The sequence below is a fragment of the Pelobates fuscus genome, chromosome 8, assembly GCF_036172605.1.
Source record: "Pelobates fuscus isolate aPelFus1 chromosome 8, aPelFus1.pri, whole genome shotgun sequence".
Classification (NCBI taxonomy): domain Eukaryota; kingdom Metazoa; phylum Chordata; class Amphibia; order Anura; family Pelobatidae; genus Pelobates; species Pelobates fuscus.
This window is the reverse complement of record NC_086324.1, coordinates 142,583,507-142,599,090: the sequence shown is the minus strand read 5'-3', so window position 1 is coordinate 142,599,090 and position 15,584 is coordinate 142,583,507. Positions and strand designations below refer to the sequence as shown.

The 15,584-nt window shown below is 39.5% G+C and overlaps 1 protein-coding gene across 1 annotated transcript in view; it reads right to left on the bottom strand.

Annotated features, from left to right (window-relative positions):
• Nucleotides 1–15,584, bottom strand: part of DNAH3 (dynein axonemal heavy chain 3) — a 355,798-nt gene that overhangs the window by 75,369 nt on the left and 264,845 nt on the right. Inside the window, exon 34 of the mRNA XM_063430376.1 lies at nucleotides 6,456–6,675. Coding sequence (XP_063286446.1) covers nucleotides 6,456–6,675 — 220 coding nt within the window. The remainder of the gene's footprint in view (nucleotides 1–6,455; nucleotides 6,676–15,584) is intronic.

Genomic DNA, 15,584 nt, shown 5'->3' with positions numbered 1-15,584 from the left:
GTATGTATGTATCTGTTAAGATGTAGAATGATATAGATTTGTCTTCTCCTTTGTTAACAGTTCACCAGGGATGACGAATGTTCAGCCTCTCTCCTTTTGAAAAAGAAGCAAATACAAGTGTGGAGAGGAACAACGTGGTTGAATTCCAAAAATGTTTATACCCTAGTTGCTACTACACTTGTCTTAACCAAACTATCTGGATCCAGTTGATAAGAGCTCTTAGAAAGCAATGCTACCTACCCTGTAGACCATCGTACAGGGCCGGATTAACATAGGGACTGATGGAGCTGCAGCTCCAGGCCCATGCCCATGGAATAGGCACATTAATAAAAAACAAAAAAAAAAAAACTTTGTGGCATGTTCCCTTTCTTCTACACTTACTACATACACCTTTTCGCTGTCCCAAACTATATACCAGGAGCTTCTGCTCCACCCACGGACATCATGCTTCACTGGATGCTGCTGTTAGGGGGTATGGATTTACTTGAAAGATGAAAACGAGATATTAACATAGAGTATGTGTTTTCTTATAGCTGCCTCCTGTGAGCTTCCTTCTAGCACCATTTCCATCAGATACATGATGCTTGGGAGGTATTACTGTTTTAGTGTTTTCTGTCCCTAAGAGTCTGTAATTAGGCCAATCATAACTGTCAGCACCAGGCACACTGGGCTCTTCATCTGGCCCTGCTATTGTACACTTGTAATCTGGACATAATAAACCCAAACTGGGTATCTAAATCAAATGTTAAGCAAAAGTCTCCTAGTAGTCTTTAATAAATGTAAAGATAGATAAACTGTCCATTGGATATCCATCACAAACATCCAACTGTGATAAACCTCATGACACAACCTTGACATGAACCTTAAGTTGTCAAAATGCACATCCTTGATACCTCCTTACACATACAAAGGCAAATTGAGTGGAATACACTTGCTTCTAATCCTATATGAAAATAACTTTAAATAATCATTTTCTGAATAATTTTTTGCAAAGCATGATTATGTTTCTTGTACAGCAACCAGCAAAATATATGCAGATTGCGTGCATCATTATGTAACTAAATTCATGATTTCTTTCCTAACAGGTTTTCCCCCTCTTAAGTACAGGCTGATTCATAGATCTTTAATTATGAGTACTTGAAACCTACAGAAAGTCTCTCTGATTAGGCCCCATTAGCAATCCATTAGGCACCCCTTGACACAAAGACACCAGAAGATATTCCATCACTTTTGCTAAATATATATAACTCCTCAGAGGTCAGGGAACTTTGGATTAAGCCTTATATTTAGCGATAAGTGTCCAATTATTACAGTACTGTTGACTTGGAAGTAAACTGCATTTCATTTCATTCAAGGTTACGTATGGTTTGTTGGCATAGAAACACATTTATACAATTAACAGTAAAACCCCCCAGCTATTATTGATAATTGTGTTTTGATATGTGAATGTTCGAACATGGATCAATAACCATTTGCTATGCTTAATCTCTTCACTACCGGAATCATGTATACTTGATTTCCAAGGTATACAGTAAAACCCCAGAATAGAGGACTTCAAATTTGTTTATAGCAAAATGTTTCTTTGCAAATTATGCACTAGACACAGTCAGACAGGCAGCTTGCAGTGCATAGGGACTGCGAGCCACTATGCTGCAAGCATCAGAGTGCTGAATACAGAGAGACTAGTTATCTGTACACAGCTCTCTATAGTGTCGGTCCCATGGAAGTCAATGAGGTGAAGTGTGGCTTCTGTAGCTCCTCACTCCTCAGCCTGTATTAACAGGGAGCGCGGAGATGATAGGATATAACTTTACATTTTGCTGTGTTCTAAATGAAAACACAGAATAGACGCCTGCCGGTGCTGCTGGGCAAGGACACCGCTACCCTCATTGCCAGAGAGGAAAATACTTGGAGGGTGACTGATGCAGACATGAGAGAGGGGAGATAAGTAAACATGTTGAGAGAATGGCAACGGAGACCAGACATTCACCCAGCACACTGGTTTCTCTAGTCCATCATAATATGAATCCACAGGCACTTTGTATCACAATGAAGCATGGAAGCAACTTGCTGATTTTGGCAGCTGCTCTTACAGCACACTGCCACCTCAACACAACTGGGGAAAGTGTGTATGCAGGCCAATGGCAGCCAGAAATAGTTATGGAAAGATATGAATTTATGTGCGTGCTCCTGTTTCAGTGTGTCAATTACTAGACACAAAGTAATGTGCGCTCATATGCAAATACTTATCTACTGTATCCAGTCCTTAGGATGTAGTAATATACATGAAACAAACAAAAGAGATTATATGCAGTGTGATAAGGTGAATGGGGTGGTCTGTGAGGGAGTCTATATCCCGTCAAGATTGTTCAGAGAGGCATATGATTTTTAACCCCAGGGGGAGAGTATGATTCTGTGTATATAACCGGAATGATTGTTTAGTTATGGGCCCCTGGGGTGGAGCATTTGGAGAGAAGGGAGGGCCAATGCTCCACTCCGCAGTTTAGCGGTTTTCTTGGAAGACATAGATCCAGGCCAGGGTTTTTGGACCGTCTCCAACCTACTGCCCAGCTGCAGGTAATCGGCTGCAGCAGTGGGAATAAACCCCTCCCTGCTAGGCAGGTAAGGGGAGAATGTTTTGTTTCTCTCTGAAAGGCTGGGAGCAGCAGACTGGCTAAAGACTGGAGTGCTGAGAGTGGACAAAGACTCTAGGTTGGTGAAACCAATATTGTTTTGTTTAGTTTAACCCCTGAGAGATAGGGAACCTGATATTAGTTAGTGCTCAGACGAGCTAGGTTTTTGTTTAAAGGGATTTATGTTTTCATTTACTGCTGTCTCCTGTGTGGATTTACAATAAAGTTGCCTGGATTATATAAAAGCCAAAGGACTGTGCCTGTTGTTTACCCTAGAGGACCGTGCTATCTACAAACAAGGATCACAGCAGTTTAAACTAATAACAGATAGTATTACAAAGCGCACAAATTAAATGTAAAATATCTGAATTAGAATTTTGGACAAAAAGTTTTAATGTTAAATAACATTAATTCATTGCAGAATACTAAAGAAAACATGTCAATCCCATATGTAGGGTTATCATATCCACCATGTTTTCAGGGACACATATAATTTTGACACATATAATGCATATTCTGCAGGATTCTTCATTGTGTAATTACGAATCTTATACACCTTCTTCTGAATTCAACATACCCTTTTCATGTGCTGCCCAACAATATGTATACGTGATACGTCCCAGAAAACATGGTGGATATAGTAAACCTAAATATACACTATGTGTAAATTGGTGAATACATGCAAAGAAATTATTTTTATGTAAAAATGACCAAAGAACACGTGCACATGAGACCCCTTTGCATATGGTAGTGCTAGTAACTTACTGGACAGAGAGCCCCAATTTGGCTCAATATAACAATGCCCAGATATAAGATGTTATTCTCTGGAACTAAGACCACTTTGTTTTTCGAGTTTTACAAAGAGATAAAAGATATTCTGCTGTAGATCATCATAATAAATATTTTTTTTTTGCATCTATTCATCTATTTGCAAATTGTATATATGGGGTTTCTATATCTTTTCTTTTTTTTTTTTTGTCTTTTGAGATGAATTAATATTATTTAACATAAAGACTTTTCTCCCAAAACTCAGATTCCGATATTTAACATTCACTATATGCACTTTACAATATTATTTGTTTGCGTTTAATATTATTTAACATTAAGATTTAGATTAAATTTAGATATTTTACATTCACTGTATTCACTTTATAATTCTATTTGTTATCAGTTTTTAATTAAATTTGTTATCACCACTATCGCTGGTGCATATTATCTCTTTTTTGTTTCATGTACAGTATACTACTACAGCCAATGGATTGGATACAGTAGATAATTAAAGAATTTGTATATGAGCGTACCTCACTTTGTTTCTTGTAAGTGTGATTATTTAGACTGGTGTGAGAGGGAACAGCCACAGGACACTTTTGCAGCTCACATTTTCTTCACAATTATTCTCCTGTGCATGTATCATTCAAAGACTAGGTTTACAGCAAATTCAATGAGCTACATATTTTGGTCAACCTGAAATAGTCACAAGGGTTTGCTGTACGTACCAAATAGCCAACTAGAAGTTACCAGTAGGATGTGCTACATTCTTTAAAATTACAAGCTGTTTATTTAATTTTTTGTATTTTTGTAACATGGTATGCCAGATTGATGATGCAAATAACCTTAAAGATGAACTGTCCCTTCCAGAGAAGTAATAGTTCCTTATGCCTTGGACATACTCATGCCCCTCGTGTACCTACTGCAAAAATACTGCAAGCGTTCATGTGAGCACAGTATTTTCTCCAGCAGTTCTGTGCATAGGACACTGCTGGGTTACTTGATTTGCACAGCCTGGCAAAGCTTGTAAATTAAATGCAAAATAAACTATTAAGAAAGTTAATTTGTTAGCACAACAAATGCCTATCTTTTAATTAGCTGTTTGTACTGTACAAAAAGATTGGGTAAGTGACAGTTGCATCAGGCACCATGTGGGCGCATACTTATGTACAGCATTACAGAATGAACACAGGGCATGAGAGCACCTGGAGAGGGAAACTATTGGTTCCAGGATGTGGAACTGCTGCAGAGGTAAATCTCTTGTATACTTAGCACTCCCTCTGCACACCAGCATGTGTTTAAATAGGGTTTACGGGGGTGAGAAAATAAGAATTATCCGTTTCAGAGAAGTAACAGCTCAGTGTAGTTATTCTGAGGGAGCAGGGCCTGACCTTCATGGCGGATAGACTCACTTCAAGAGAGCTCCACACATGCCTATCATTAGTACCTGAATTTAGCCTCTTCTTGCTTTCTATGCAACACTGATGGTGCCATATGGGTCCTTGGTAAGAGCTGCCTATCAGGGCTAGCTGACTTATCTACCGCTAACATTGTGTGGCCTAGCGATTACTCCAGGCAACAGGGGCTGACTGACCTCCCTATCAGAGGCACCCTGAGATCCCCTTGGTGTTCCTTTGGACCGGTGGGGGTTATCCCGGTCTACACCCCGGAGGTCCTATTGTTTAACCTACAATCCGTGGAGAGGTGAACTGAGCTGCGGAGATTCCTCTAAGATGACAGGTGCCATGTGCACTACTGCTACCTTTGGGGAACAGGCTGACTCCCTTCACAGAGTTTTGGCAGAAGTTGTATCAATGTCAGCAACATCAATCTCAGCAGGAGCGGAGTGAATACTTGCCCCAGAGATTATCATCGCAGATCTTACATATCTGCTTAACAGCAGTATTTTTAGTATTGTGTCTGCTACCACTCTTACACAGAGCACAGACAATGCAATTACTCTTGTAGTTATTATTAACACTGATGTTCTTTACTTCTTCATTAATAAGTCACATGTGCTGTCCTTGGTGGATTGCTAGGCATCTGACCGCTGTCTCTCTCAGGGGCCTCCTGGGTGATTAGTCAATGGGCTTCAAGCAAAGGGGTTATGTTTCCATATAGTTAGTTTACTCTACAAATGTTACCTGCATCTATGCCTACCTCAACTAGATGGTTTAGTCTAATTCTTCCCAGGTTTATACTAGTTTCACTACCAGTTCATTAATACTATCTAAAAAAAATAGATATTTGTTTCGTACGGAACTGAATGTGTTTTCATTTTACATCTCACTCGTGCACCAAGCTGCAATATTCTGTTCCCACATTTTTCTTTAAATATGCCATGCTCACATCTCAATAAAATGAAGATTGACAAAAAAAAAAAAAAAAGTTACCCTGAAGTTTAGTGAAATATTTATGGAATCACATGGAAATTTCTGAATTACATATTAGACAAGTCCTCCTTCTTGTGGTTAAAATTAGCTTCTCTGTGTCTTATAAAAAATATACCAATGCACCCAGCTATCCTTTCTCTTCCCTGTGCAGGTCTGTGTTGATGTATGTAAATTACATCACAAGCAAATGCCTAGGTATGGGGTCCTGATAGGTATTTATTTGTGTGTGCAATTTAATAACCCCAAGCATTGGCCAGTAGATGGAGTAAAAGGGGGCAGACCAATGAAGCAAGTTGTGTCACTGGCGCCACCCAAAGGGACAGGCCTTCCCAGAAAGAGGATGGGTCAACACAAAGGATGACTCATAGTAGGCTGCCTTTCAATCATCCATGACAGCACACCATGCAGAGAGCGTGGTTTCAGTGGTCTCAGCAGGGTCCTCTTGCCCGGAGCATAGCGCAAGCGTCTCTAATGTTGGGACAGGACCCCAAAATCGGCATTATGCTGTGCCGAAGTCAGAACAGTTTGGAGGCATGCCTTCCATTTCTCAAAGTCAGCTGTAGCCAAATAAAGTTCCCAGATCAGTTGCTATATTATTCTCACCAATATCCCTTTGCTCATTTCTTGTAACACAATATTATAACAATTTTATTAGACATACCTGAAATAGAGGAACGTCCTGTGCCAGGAATTTTGCCAAGTTCACATCCAGCAGAGCACGCAATAGTAACACACTCTCATTTTCCTCTGGGTATTTCAGTTTGAGGTTTCCAGCTGCCGTAAGAACAGATTTTACTGCTCGCATCCCGTAGTCGTAGTGATGTTGCGATGATAACTGCTCAGAACACAATTTATATGTGGCAACAATTTTCTGGGCCAAGCTAAAAGATACAATAAAACAATGTAATGTTTCAAGGACTCAAAATACAATATATATTAACCTTTAAAGAATGGAAACAAAACAAGCGTTCCTTAATACATATTTTTACATATTCTGCTCCTTCACATATAATAATTACTCAAACCAGCATGGCAGGTGTAATAAAAATCTATGCACAAAACATTCATAATACCTAGGTACTTTAGTTAGATGTGCATTGTCCTCAGGCATCAGGTCTTTTGATGTACACACCTGCAGACTCTACTATGTGATACAATACGAACTGGGCACCTGCATTTGTATCCTCTCTGCTACAACCCATACCATACCAAACACCTAGAGCTTGATCCCAAAGGATAACAGAGAGTAGGGCGTTTGTCATGACATATGAGCTTGCTGCTGATGCTCTCCATGTTATAAGAATAGCTGGAAACATGTACATTCCCTACAGTCAGGTATTCAACGGTATTCCATATGCAATTGATCCTGCATACGGAGACACCAGGGAACTGTCCTCACCATCGCAACACAAGTGCACCATTAGATGCACTCGCACTTTGCTGAGAGCACCACAAGTATTCAGAGTGTTCTTCAGTAGTGCTCTTTGCATGCGCTGACTGACGCTTGCCTTCTTTGGGCATCCTGTCTCTTTACAGTTGTAACTGCAAATTTTTGGCACCACTGACGTTTCCACTTGAGACCTGAACAACCCCCTGCCCAGAGTTCATATCACACAGTGTTATGAGGTATGTGATTACCATATGTGGGCCTAAAGGTTCAGCTCCAATAGTACCTACATTAATCTGAGCTGCAATGCAATATAGTCTGAGTTGCCTCTTAGCACTTTTTTTATGAATGTAGAAGGCAGCTCAAACAACCCAAACCAGAGCCTCTCTATTTCGGTCCAAAGAAAAGTGTACACAATTAGAAGAGGGTGTAGCACCTTAAAAAGTGTTGGTAAGTATGCAACTGGACATAAAAAAATCCAGTACAACCGGTATATAGTATAAGAGGAGATAGTTAGCTCTACTTCTATGCACCTGGGCAGTACAACCCCTGTCTGAGGATATATGGTGTATCACTGGGTCCAATGGTGAATAATTTGGATAGTATGCAAAATAAGCAGAAAACAAACCCAAATCTAGTGTAGTTTATTTGACATGGGAGGTGGAATAAATAACTGGAATGCACTCACAATGTGTGGAGCCTCCTAGTGGCTCCCAAAAAACAGAATTAAGTGATCCAATTCCTACTCTAGGAACTTAAAGGAACACTATGGTCACCTAAATTACTTTAGCTAAATAAAGCAGTTTTGGTGTATTGATCATTCCCCTGCAATTTCACTGCTCAATTCACTGTCATTTAAGTGTTAAATCACTTTGTTTCTGTTTATGCAGCCCTAGGCACACCTCCCCTGGCTATGATTGACAGAGCCTGCATGAAAAAAAAACTGGTTTCACTTTGAAACAGATGTAATTTACCTTAAATAATTGTATCTCAATCTCTAAATTGAACTTTAATCACATACAGGAGGCTCTTGCAGGGTCTAGCAAGCTATTAACATGGCAGGGGATAAGAAAATCTTAATTAAACAGAACTTGCAATAAAGAAAGCCTAAATAGGGCTCTCTTTACAGGAAGTGTTTATGGAAGGCTATGCAAGTCACATGCAGGGAGGTGTGACTAGCGTTCATAAACAAAGGGATTTAACTCCTAAATAACAGAGGAGTGAGGCTGCAGGGGCATGTTCTATACACCAAAACTGCTTCATTAAGCTAAAGTTGTTCAGGTGACTATAGTGTCCCTTTAAATGTCTGAGGTTCTCATGATGGTATTGGTGTAGAGCAAAATAACAGGTTTCCTCAATCCTCAGGGCTTAGGTGGTATGTTCCCCACCAAGAAAATTCATCTACAAACTCCAAAAGAAAATCAAGATAGTCCAGGAATGTTGCAGAATTCACTAATTTACCAAAAATAAAAACTATAACAGTTTTTAGATATACCCCAATAAAAAAGCATATATTAAATGCATGCATGTTTTCATTGGGAGCATATCTACTAAGTAGAGATTTTAAACTTTTTGGCCCTTTTCTCTTTAATGAGCTAATGGATAAAGGGAATTGTTTAATGGTTCTCTTAAATGTACTTACTTTAATGTACCTACTTTTATAAATATTTTACTTTCTGCAATGTTTTATGCAGCTGCCATTCTGGCTGAGTTCCAATTTATGCTGAAGAAATATTGAGCTGAATGTTTAATATCTTTCTTTGTAATTCAGCATTACAAAATGTTCCAATAACGTGCACCTTGGTTACATGGATATTAACACAAGTAGAGATAAAAACATCATCAGAGTATTTTATTAGTTTTGTTGAGTTTACTTACTCCATATTTAACCCTATGAATCAGCTAGCCTTTAGGGAGACATGATACATTATATTTGTAGATCTTGGATTATTCATTTCTAAATTGCTTGCATTTCTAAAGCATTTTCACTGCAAGTGAGATATTGTTTGCTTTATGTCCTTGCATGCCTCTCTATTCATCAGGAATCCCCTGATTACTTATGGAGTCACTAGAGTTTAAAAAAACAACTGGTTTCTTTTACAGAAGCTAAAGCTATTTTTCGAATGCACTTAAAATTCTGGAAAATAAAAAAATGTATATAAATTTTTTATGATTAAAGGACCACTATAGGCACCCAGACCACTTCAGCTTAATGAAGTGGTCTGGGTGCCAGGTCCAGCTAGGGTTAACCCGTTTTTCTATAAACATAGCAGTTTCAGAGAGAGAAATGTTTAGAATAGGGTTAATCCAGCCTCCAGTGGCTGTCTCATTGATTTTCACAGTGAAAAAACGCCAGCGTCCATAGGAAAGCATTGAGAATGCTTTCATATGAGACTGGCTGAATGCGCGCGCGGCTCTTGCCGCGCATGCGCATTCAGCCGAGGAGGAGGAGAGGAGGCGGAGAGTCCCCCGCCCGGCGCTGGAGAAAGAGGTAAGTTTAACCCCTTCCTCTCCATCCAGCCCGGCGGGAGGGGGGCCATGAGGGTGGGGGCACCCTCAGGGCACTATAGTGCCAGTAAAACGAGTACTATAGTGGTTAATGCATTCAATCAGTTTTGAACTAATCTAGTAGAGAAAAACATGGAGTGTTGGATTATCTTTGCAATCTATGGGAGCAGAAAAATAAATGTCCAGGTGCAAAAATGAAATCGGAACTTTATTTATAACTAGAAAACAAAAAAGGATTATAATAAAACCACTAACGTGTTTCACCGTATATAAAGGCTTTTTGAAAAAGAATCTCAGAGCTGATGTAAAGCTCCATTAAATGTAAGTGGCTCTCCAAGTATTGTTGGGTCCATTTACAAAGTAACATTCCACCATTGAATTTTCGTTTGTTCCTTTTTGTCTTTCATATACATCTACTGGAAGCACAACCATCCACCTACTGTGAACTATTATCAATTCTTTAGCCAGGAAGAGAGACTCTTGGCAGGATTGTTTCAGCTACATATTTACAGAACTGATCTAGTGCTTGATCCACTGTTTGTATTACATATTGAAAGGTATAGAGACATATTACTGCACCTTAGAGTGGCTGGGCTTATCCCAAACCAGAATAGTCTAAAACAAGCCAAGGTCAGGGAGACAGAAGGAATCGTAACAGAGTAGACAAGCCAAGGTTCAAGGGAAGCAGAATGGAGAATAGTCAAAAAGTTGAAATATTGTCATGGTGCGCCTGCAGACAGCAAGGCGTGGCCACCCCTTTAAGAGACCTGGCTGGATTTTAACTCACAGCTCCAACATCCCAGTCAGGTTCTGTACCATGCTTTCCACCAGGGGGATTCAGTATCTGCCAGCATTATTCTGCTTCATGACTCCTTGCCTGGATGGAGCAGTGCTGATCCACCTGCAGCCCCTTACCAATTAGGGTCAGCTGCTTCTCATCAGTAGGCTGTAAAAGCCAGCTCTGCCTGAGGCCTGGTATCTGGTCATTTTGTTTGTTTGGTGTTTCCTGCTGGATCTTTGTTACTTTGCCGACTGATTTCCTGGACTCTGACCTCTGCCTGCCTTACTGACTACGATACTCCGCTGCCAGCCCTGACTTCTGCTTCTCGTCTGACCCTGCCTTTGGATTACCACTTTATCTGTACTGTGTTTTTGGGTTTTGCCTTCTCCTTGTGCCATCTCCTGCAACTGGGTTCCAACTCCTGGTAAACTGTTACAAATATAAACAAGAATATAAAGCGCTGTTGGATGACCACAGTGGAAAACCATGACAGGGAACAAGTATGATGGACTCCAACCATGTCAGATACTCATGAATCACTATTAGCTCTCAGTTCAGTGTACACAGAGTTAAAGCACCAGGACACTGATGGACTCCTTATTATAGTTGCATCTGGCAATATAATTAATCTGCAGTCAGGGCTGGTGCAAGCGTTTTTGCCGACCGAGGCAAAAAATATTTTCCCGCCCCATTTGATTCACCAACTCATGCAGACTAACACACATGCTGACTCAAGTAGAAACACAAACTGAACCATGCAGACACACACTGACCCATGCAGTCATACATAGTGACACATGCAGACACATGGAAACCCATGCAGACACACTGTCAGTTCTTACTTGCAACCCATTCCTCAGAGTTACTTTCCGGCTTCCCTCATCCTCAGACTCCACCCCTTGTTAATGACGCTTATCCTCTACACCTCAAAAGGGAACCCCACCTTAGGTAAGATGCTTAGACAATTTTGTTCTTAACTACAGATCATTGCAGACTAAGCTACTATATTCTTGCTTATTGTGTACCGAACCAAATTGATTACTGACCTCGCTGCTCTCTCCACGCCTGACCCGGACTCCTCTACTTACTTCTCTGCTCTCTCCAATGATTTGACTTGGAATTTCTAACTGACCACGCGTCGCTGTTCTCTCTTCTCCATTGACTCTGACTTTTCATTTACCCTTCTCAAGTGCCTGGACTTCGCTAAGTAATCCAAGTAATTATATTACTTAATTAATTATTTCACTCAATAGCACTCCTTATGATTAATTTTGTCTTAACTTTTTTTTTTAAACTTTTTGTCTTATTATGAATAAATAAGGAAACTCAACTTTCCAAGTATTGATGGCAAATTATTTATTTTAAAGATATACCCCCAAATTAAATCTGCAGTTGTGTTCCACTTCCACTTTCTTTGCAAGCATAACACACACACACACACTGACCCATGCAGACACACACTAACCCATACAGACTAATATACACAAACATTTTTTTTAATTCCTTATAATTATTGATTATTTTTTATTTTTATTTCTATCTCTATTGTATTTTAATTTTATTTTTATTTATTTTTATTTTTATTTTTATGTTTATTCTTATTCTTATTTTTATTTTGATTCTTATTTTTTATTTTATTTTATTTTTAATTTTATTTCTATTTCTATTTTTATTTTATTTTATTTTTTATTTCATTTTTATCTTTATTTTTATTTATTTATTTTTTTCCCATTGTGACTCCAAATTTTACTTAATTTTCTTATTCCGTTTTTTTGCATTAATTTTTTTATCTCTTAGGATATTTTTGATTGTCACCCAAAAGACATATAACTTATGGTATTTACCTTTAAACAGAAAGAAACAAAGGTGCAACATAAACGGGTTTCACCATCATATCGATATTAGTATATATACACTGTTTATGGTACCAGAATCATAAGATGTTAAATCATATCGCTATTCTTTCCTTATATGTTTTCTATAAGTGACATCACTATCCTCTCCCTATGTTTTTTATAAATAATATTATTATCCTCTTATTACCTATGCTGTATAAATGATGTGAAAAGCATAAAAAACATAAAATATGTAAGGGAAGCAACTTCTAGCAACTTTTATCTTTTATTTTTTCTCTCATAAAAAGGGATGTATACACATGCCTTTACCAACACGTTATATGGTAAATATACAGTTCTGATTTTGTTTTATAATTGTAAGTGCCATCCAGAGAACCGTTTTAATTACTTTTCCCTCACCCTCTCCGTTTGGTGCACCCGTCTACATATGTTCTGAGTCTTTGCAATGAAAACAGACCAACGATCGCGACCCACTTCCGGGTCTGTGGAACGCATGGTGGAACGCACGTGGCGTACGCGATGACGTCATTCGGCCCAAGACCGCGAAAAACGAAAAGTGAACACCAGCTGAAAGACTTTGAACACTAAATGGGGATGTATAAAAGGACTGCGGGAGGGATATTTTTATTGCTGTTAATATTTGTGATTGCACCTTATCTCACCAAGTCCCTGAGGAAGTCCAGTCCAAGGACGAAACGCGTAGGACGTCTTATGGTGACATGCTGTTTATTTTTTACCTGAATGTAAGTTATTAAAACTTTTTTTACTTAAACTCTGGAAGTGCACTACAATTTCTGTATATATTTTGTCTTCTGAGATATATACATCCATCCGCTGATGAATATGTGAAGAGGGACAACACATTGGATACTGAAGAAAGAGATACCTTTCAAGGCTGTTTTAACTCCACTAATTTGTGAGTGTCCAATTGTGATTACACATTAACACCAGTCCCCACACAGTTATACGCTGTGTTTCTTTATTTTGCTTGTGTTTAGCAGATTTTCCCCTATCCTATTTGCAATATATCTATTGAAGACAGGAGGAAGTCTTCGGGGATTCATCCAGGACACCTCACCCAAAATTCAGGGGAAGTCCCGGTTTGCTCTAAATTTATACATTTCTCACTGGGGTTGTGTTTCACATATATTGTTGTTTTTGTTAATATACACAAACATACTGACTAAAGCAGACTAACACACATTCTCTGACACACATCATACCTTTATTGCTGTTCCTTCCTATGTCCATTTTGCCAGCGCCTGGCGGCCCATCACTTCCTTTTTTAGCCACATTTACTGATATGCTCCCGCCCACTGTCCCCACGTACAGGGGAAGGGACGGGATCAAGCAACTGAAACACCCTCACACTGCTGCCGCAATGGATGTCTGTGAGGGGGCCTGGCTCTGAGGGCTTATGGGGATGCCGCCAGACCGGTGTTCTACCGGGCGCTAGTGAGCAGCAAGGCAACATGTAACATGGCCGGCGGCATGCTCAAAATAATAGTGGGGTGGCAGCGGCACAAACCTGGTAGAGTGATAGATGGGCGGCACAAACGATCATACATTTATTGCCGGCGCCCCTGCTTAAGCAGCGCTCAAGGCCGCCTAGTTGGCCTTTAGGAAGCGCCCTGTCTGCAGTGGTAATATGGTGCCAAAAAGTAGAGGAACTGACATGGTTAACAGAAACAACAAACATTAGATAGTAAAACAGATTTAAATCCGAATCAGATCAGTCCTCAGAGTCACAGCCCCAGTCCTGTAGTGTGGAGTTTCACAAATAGCCAAAGCATGAGTGTCTCGGGTCTCATCTACAGAGTGACTGAGCACTTTAAAGAAGATGGTGGATACTCAGATTAAAGGAACAGCACATCCATAGAGCACTTCAGCTTGATGAATTGCAGTATATCTATGAAACACACCTTTAAAATTTCCATTTATAAAGGTGCCTACTTCATTGTGAAATTAGCACTTTTATAATTATAACTAGAAATGCCTCCCCAGCTGGAGAAGTTTACTTCCTTCTTCCATTAATTCCACTAAGGTAATTGAAGGAGCAGATGCACTCTACTAGAGCACGCTTTACTTTCAAATTAGCCCACAAAGAATTCTGGTTTCCCTCTCTGTGACAACCGCAAGATAATGTTTTTTTTTTTGTATTTTGTGATCACCTATATGTGTCTGTCAATGAGCAGCCTCTGATTGGTTACTTCTCTGCGAAGAGACTGAAAGTCACCACTGCCCAAATGGCAACACAATGGCAGGTTCCTGAAATTCTTTCTTAACCCCTTAAGGACACATGACATGTGTGACATGTCATGATCCCATTTTATTCCAGAAGTTTGGTCCTTAAGGGGTTAAAGGAGACTACGCATGGCAAAACCTTTAAAATCTGTCCCAATTTTTGACATGGCTTGATGTTCTCAAGAACGCTTCTGCAGACAGTCACCAATGAGGGGAAGGGGCCATGCAGAACGGAAACCTATTACAGACTCAAAGAGACACTGATTTTTTTTTTCCATTTTGACACCACATAGGCAATGGCTTGAGTATGTTAATCCACTTTTTCACATATTTTGCTTTACCTTACCACCCCAGTAAAATAGTCTTGTGTTTCAAAACAATTGCAAATATATTTTTCCCACACAAAACCTGATACAAGGATCCCTATGGTGCTGCTATAAGGATCCCTATGGATGAGGCCACCACTGAGCACAACACTGGAAAAACGGTGGCATGGGTGTGAGATTCAAGCATAGTATAAATTTACAACTCTTATCCAAGGTGCAGGCAGGATGCAGGAGCAGTTGCAAGAATAAAACTGATTAAATCAAGGCTTATCAATAATGATAGGCCCAGCTGTGCTAGCTTGAATGCTGAAGGGCCTAGATCTGAATAAACTTCCATCATACTAATAAATCATGACGCATCACAGACACAAAGTTCCTCCACTCTTTGGTCTTAAGAGGATGAATCTTGCCATTCACATTCTCTTATTATGCTACACAAACCCGTCAATCTGCTGCTCGAGGAGTTTGAAGAATGGAACATCTAAGGGAATTCGAAAGCCCCAAAACAGGAATAGCAGATAAGGGAAAAGATTGCTTTTACCGATGCAGATTTTCCCTGCTTACAAAATATGAAAGTCATTCTACGTTTACAGTCATGTTTCAACACTCGCAACAGAAAACATAATTAGCTATATAGTTGTGGGCTCACATGTGAATCATTTCAGGTTTAAGATTTCAAGTCATACGT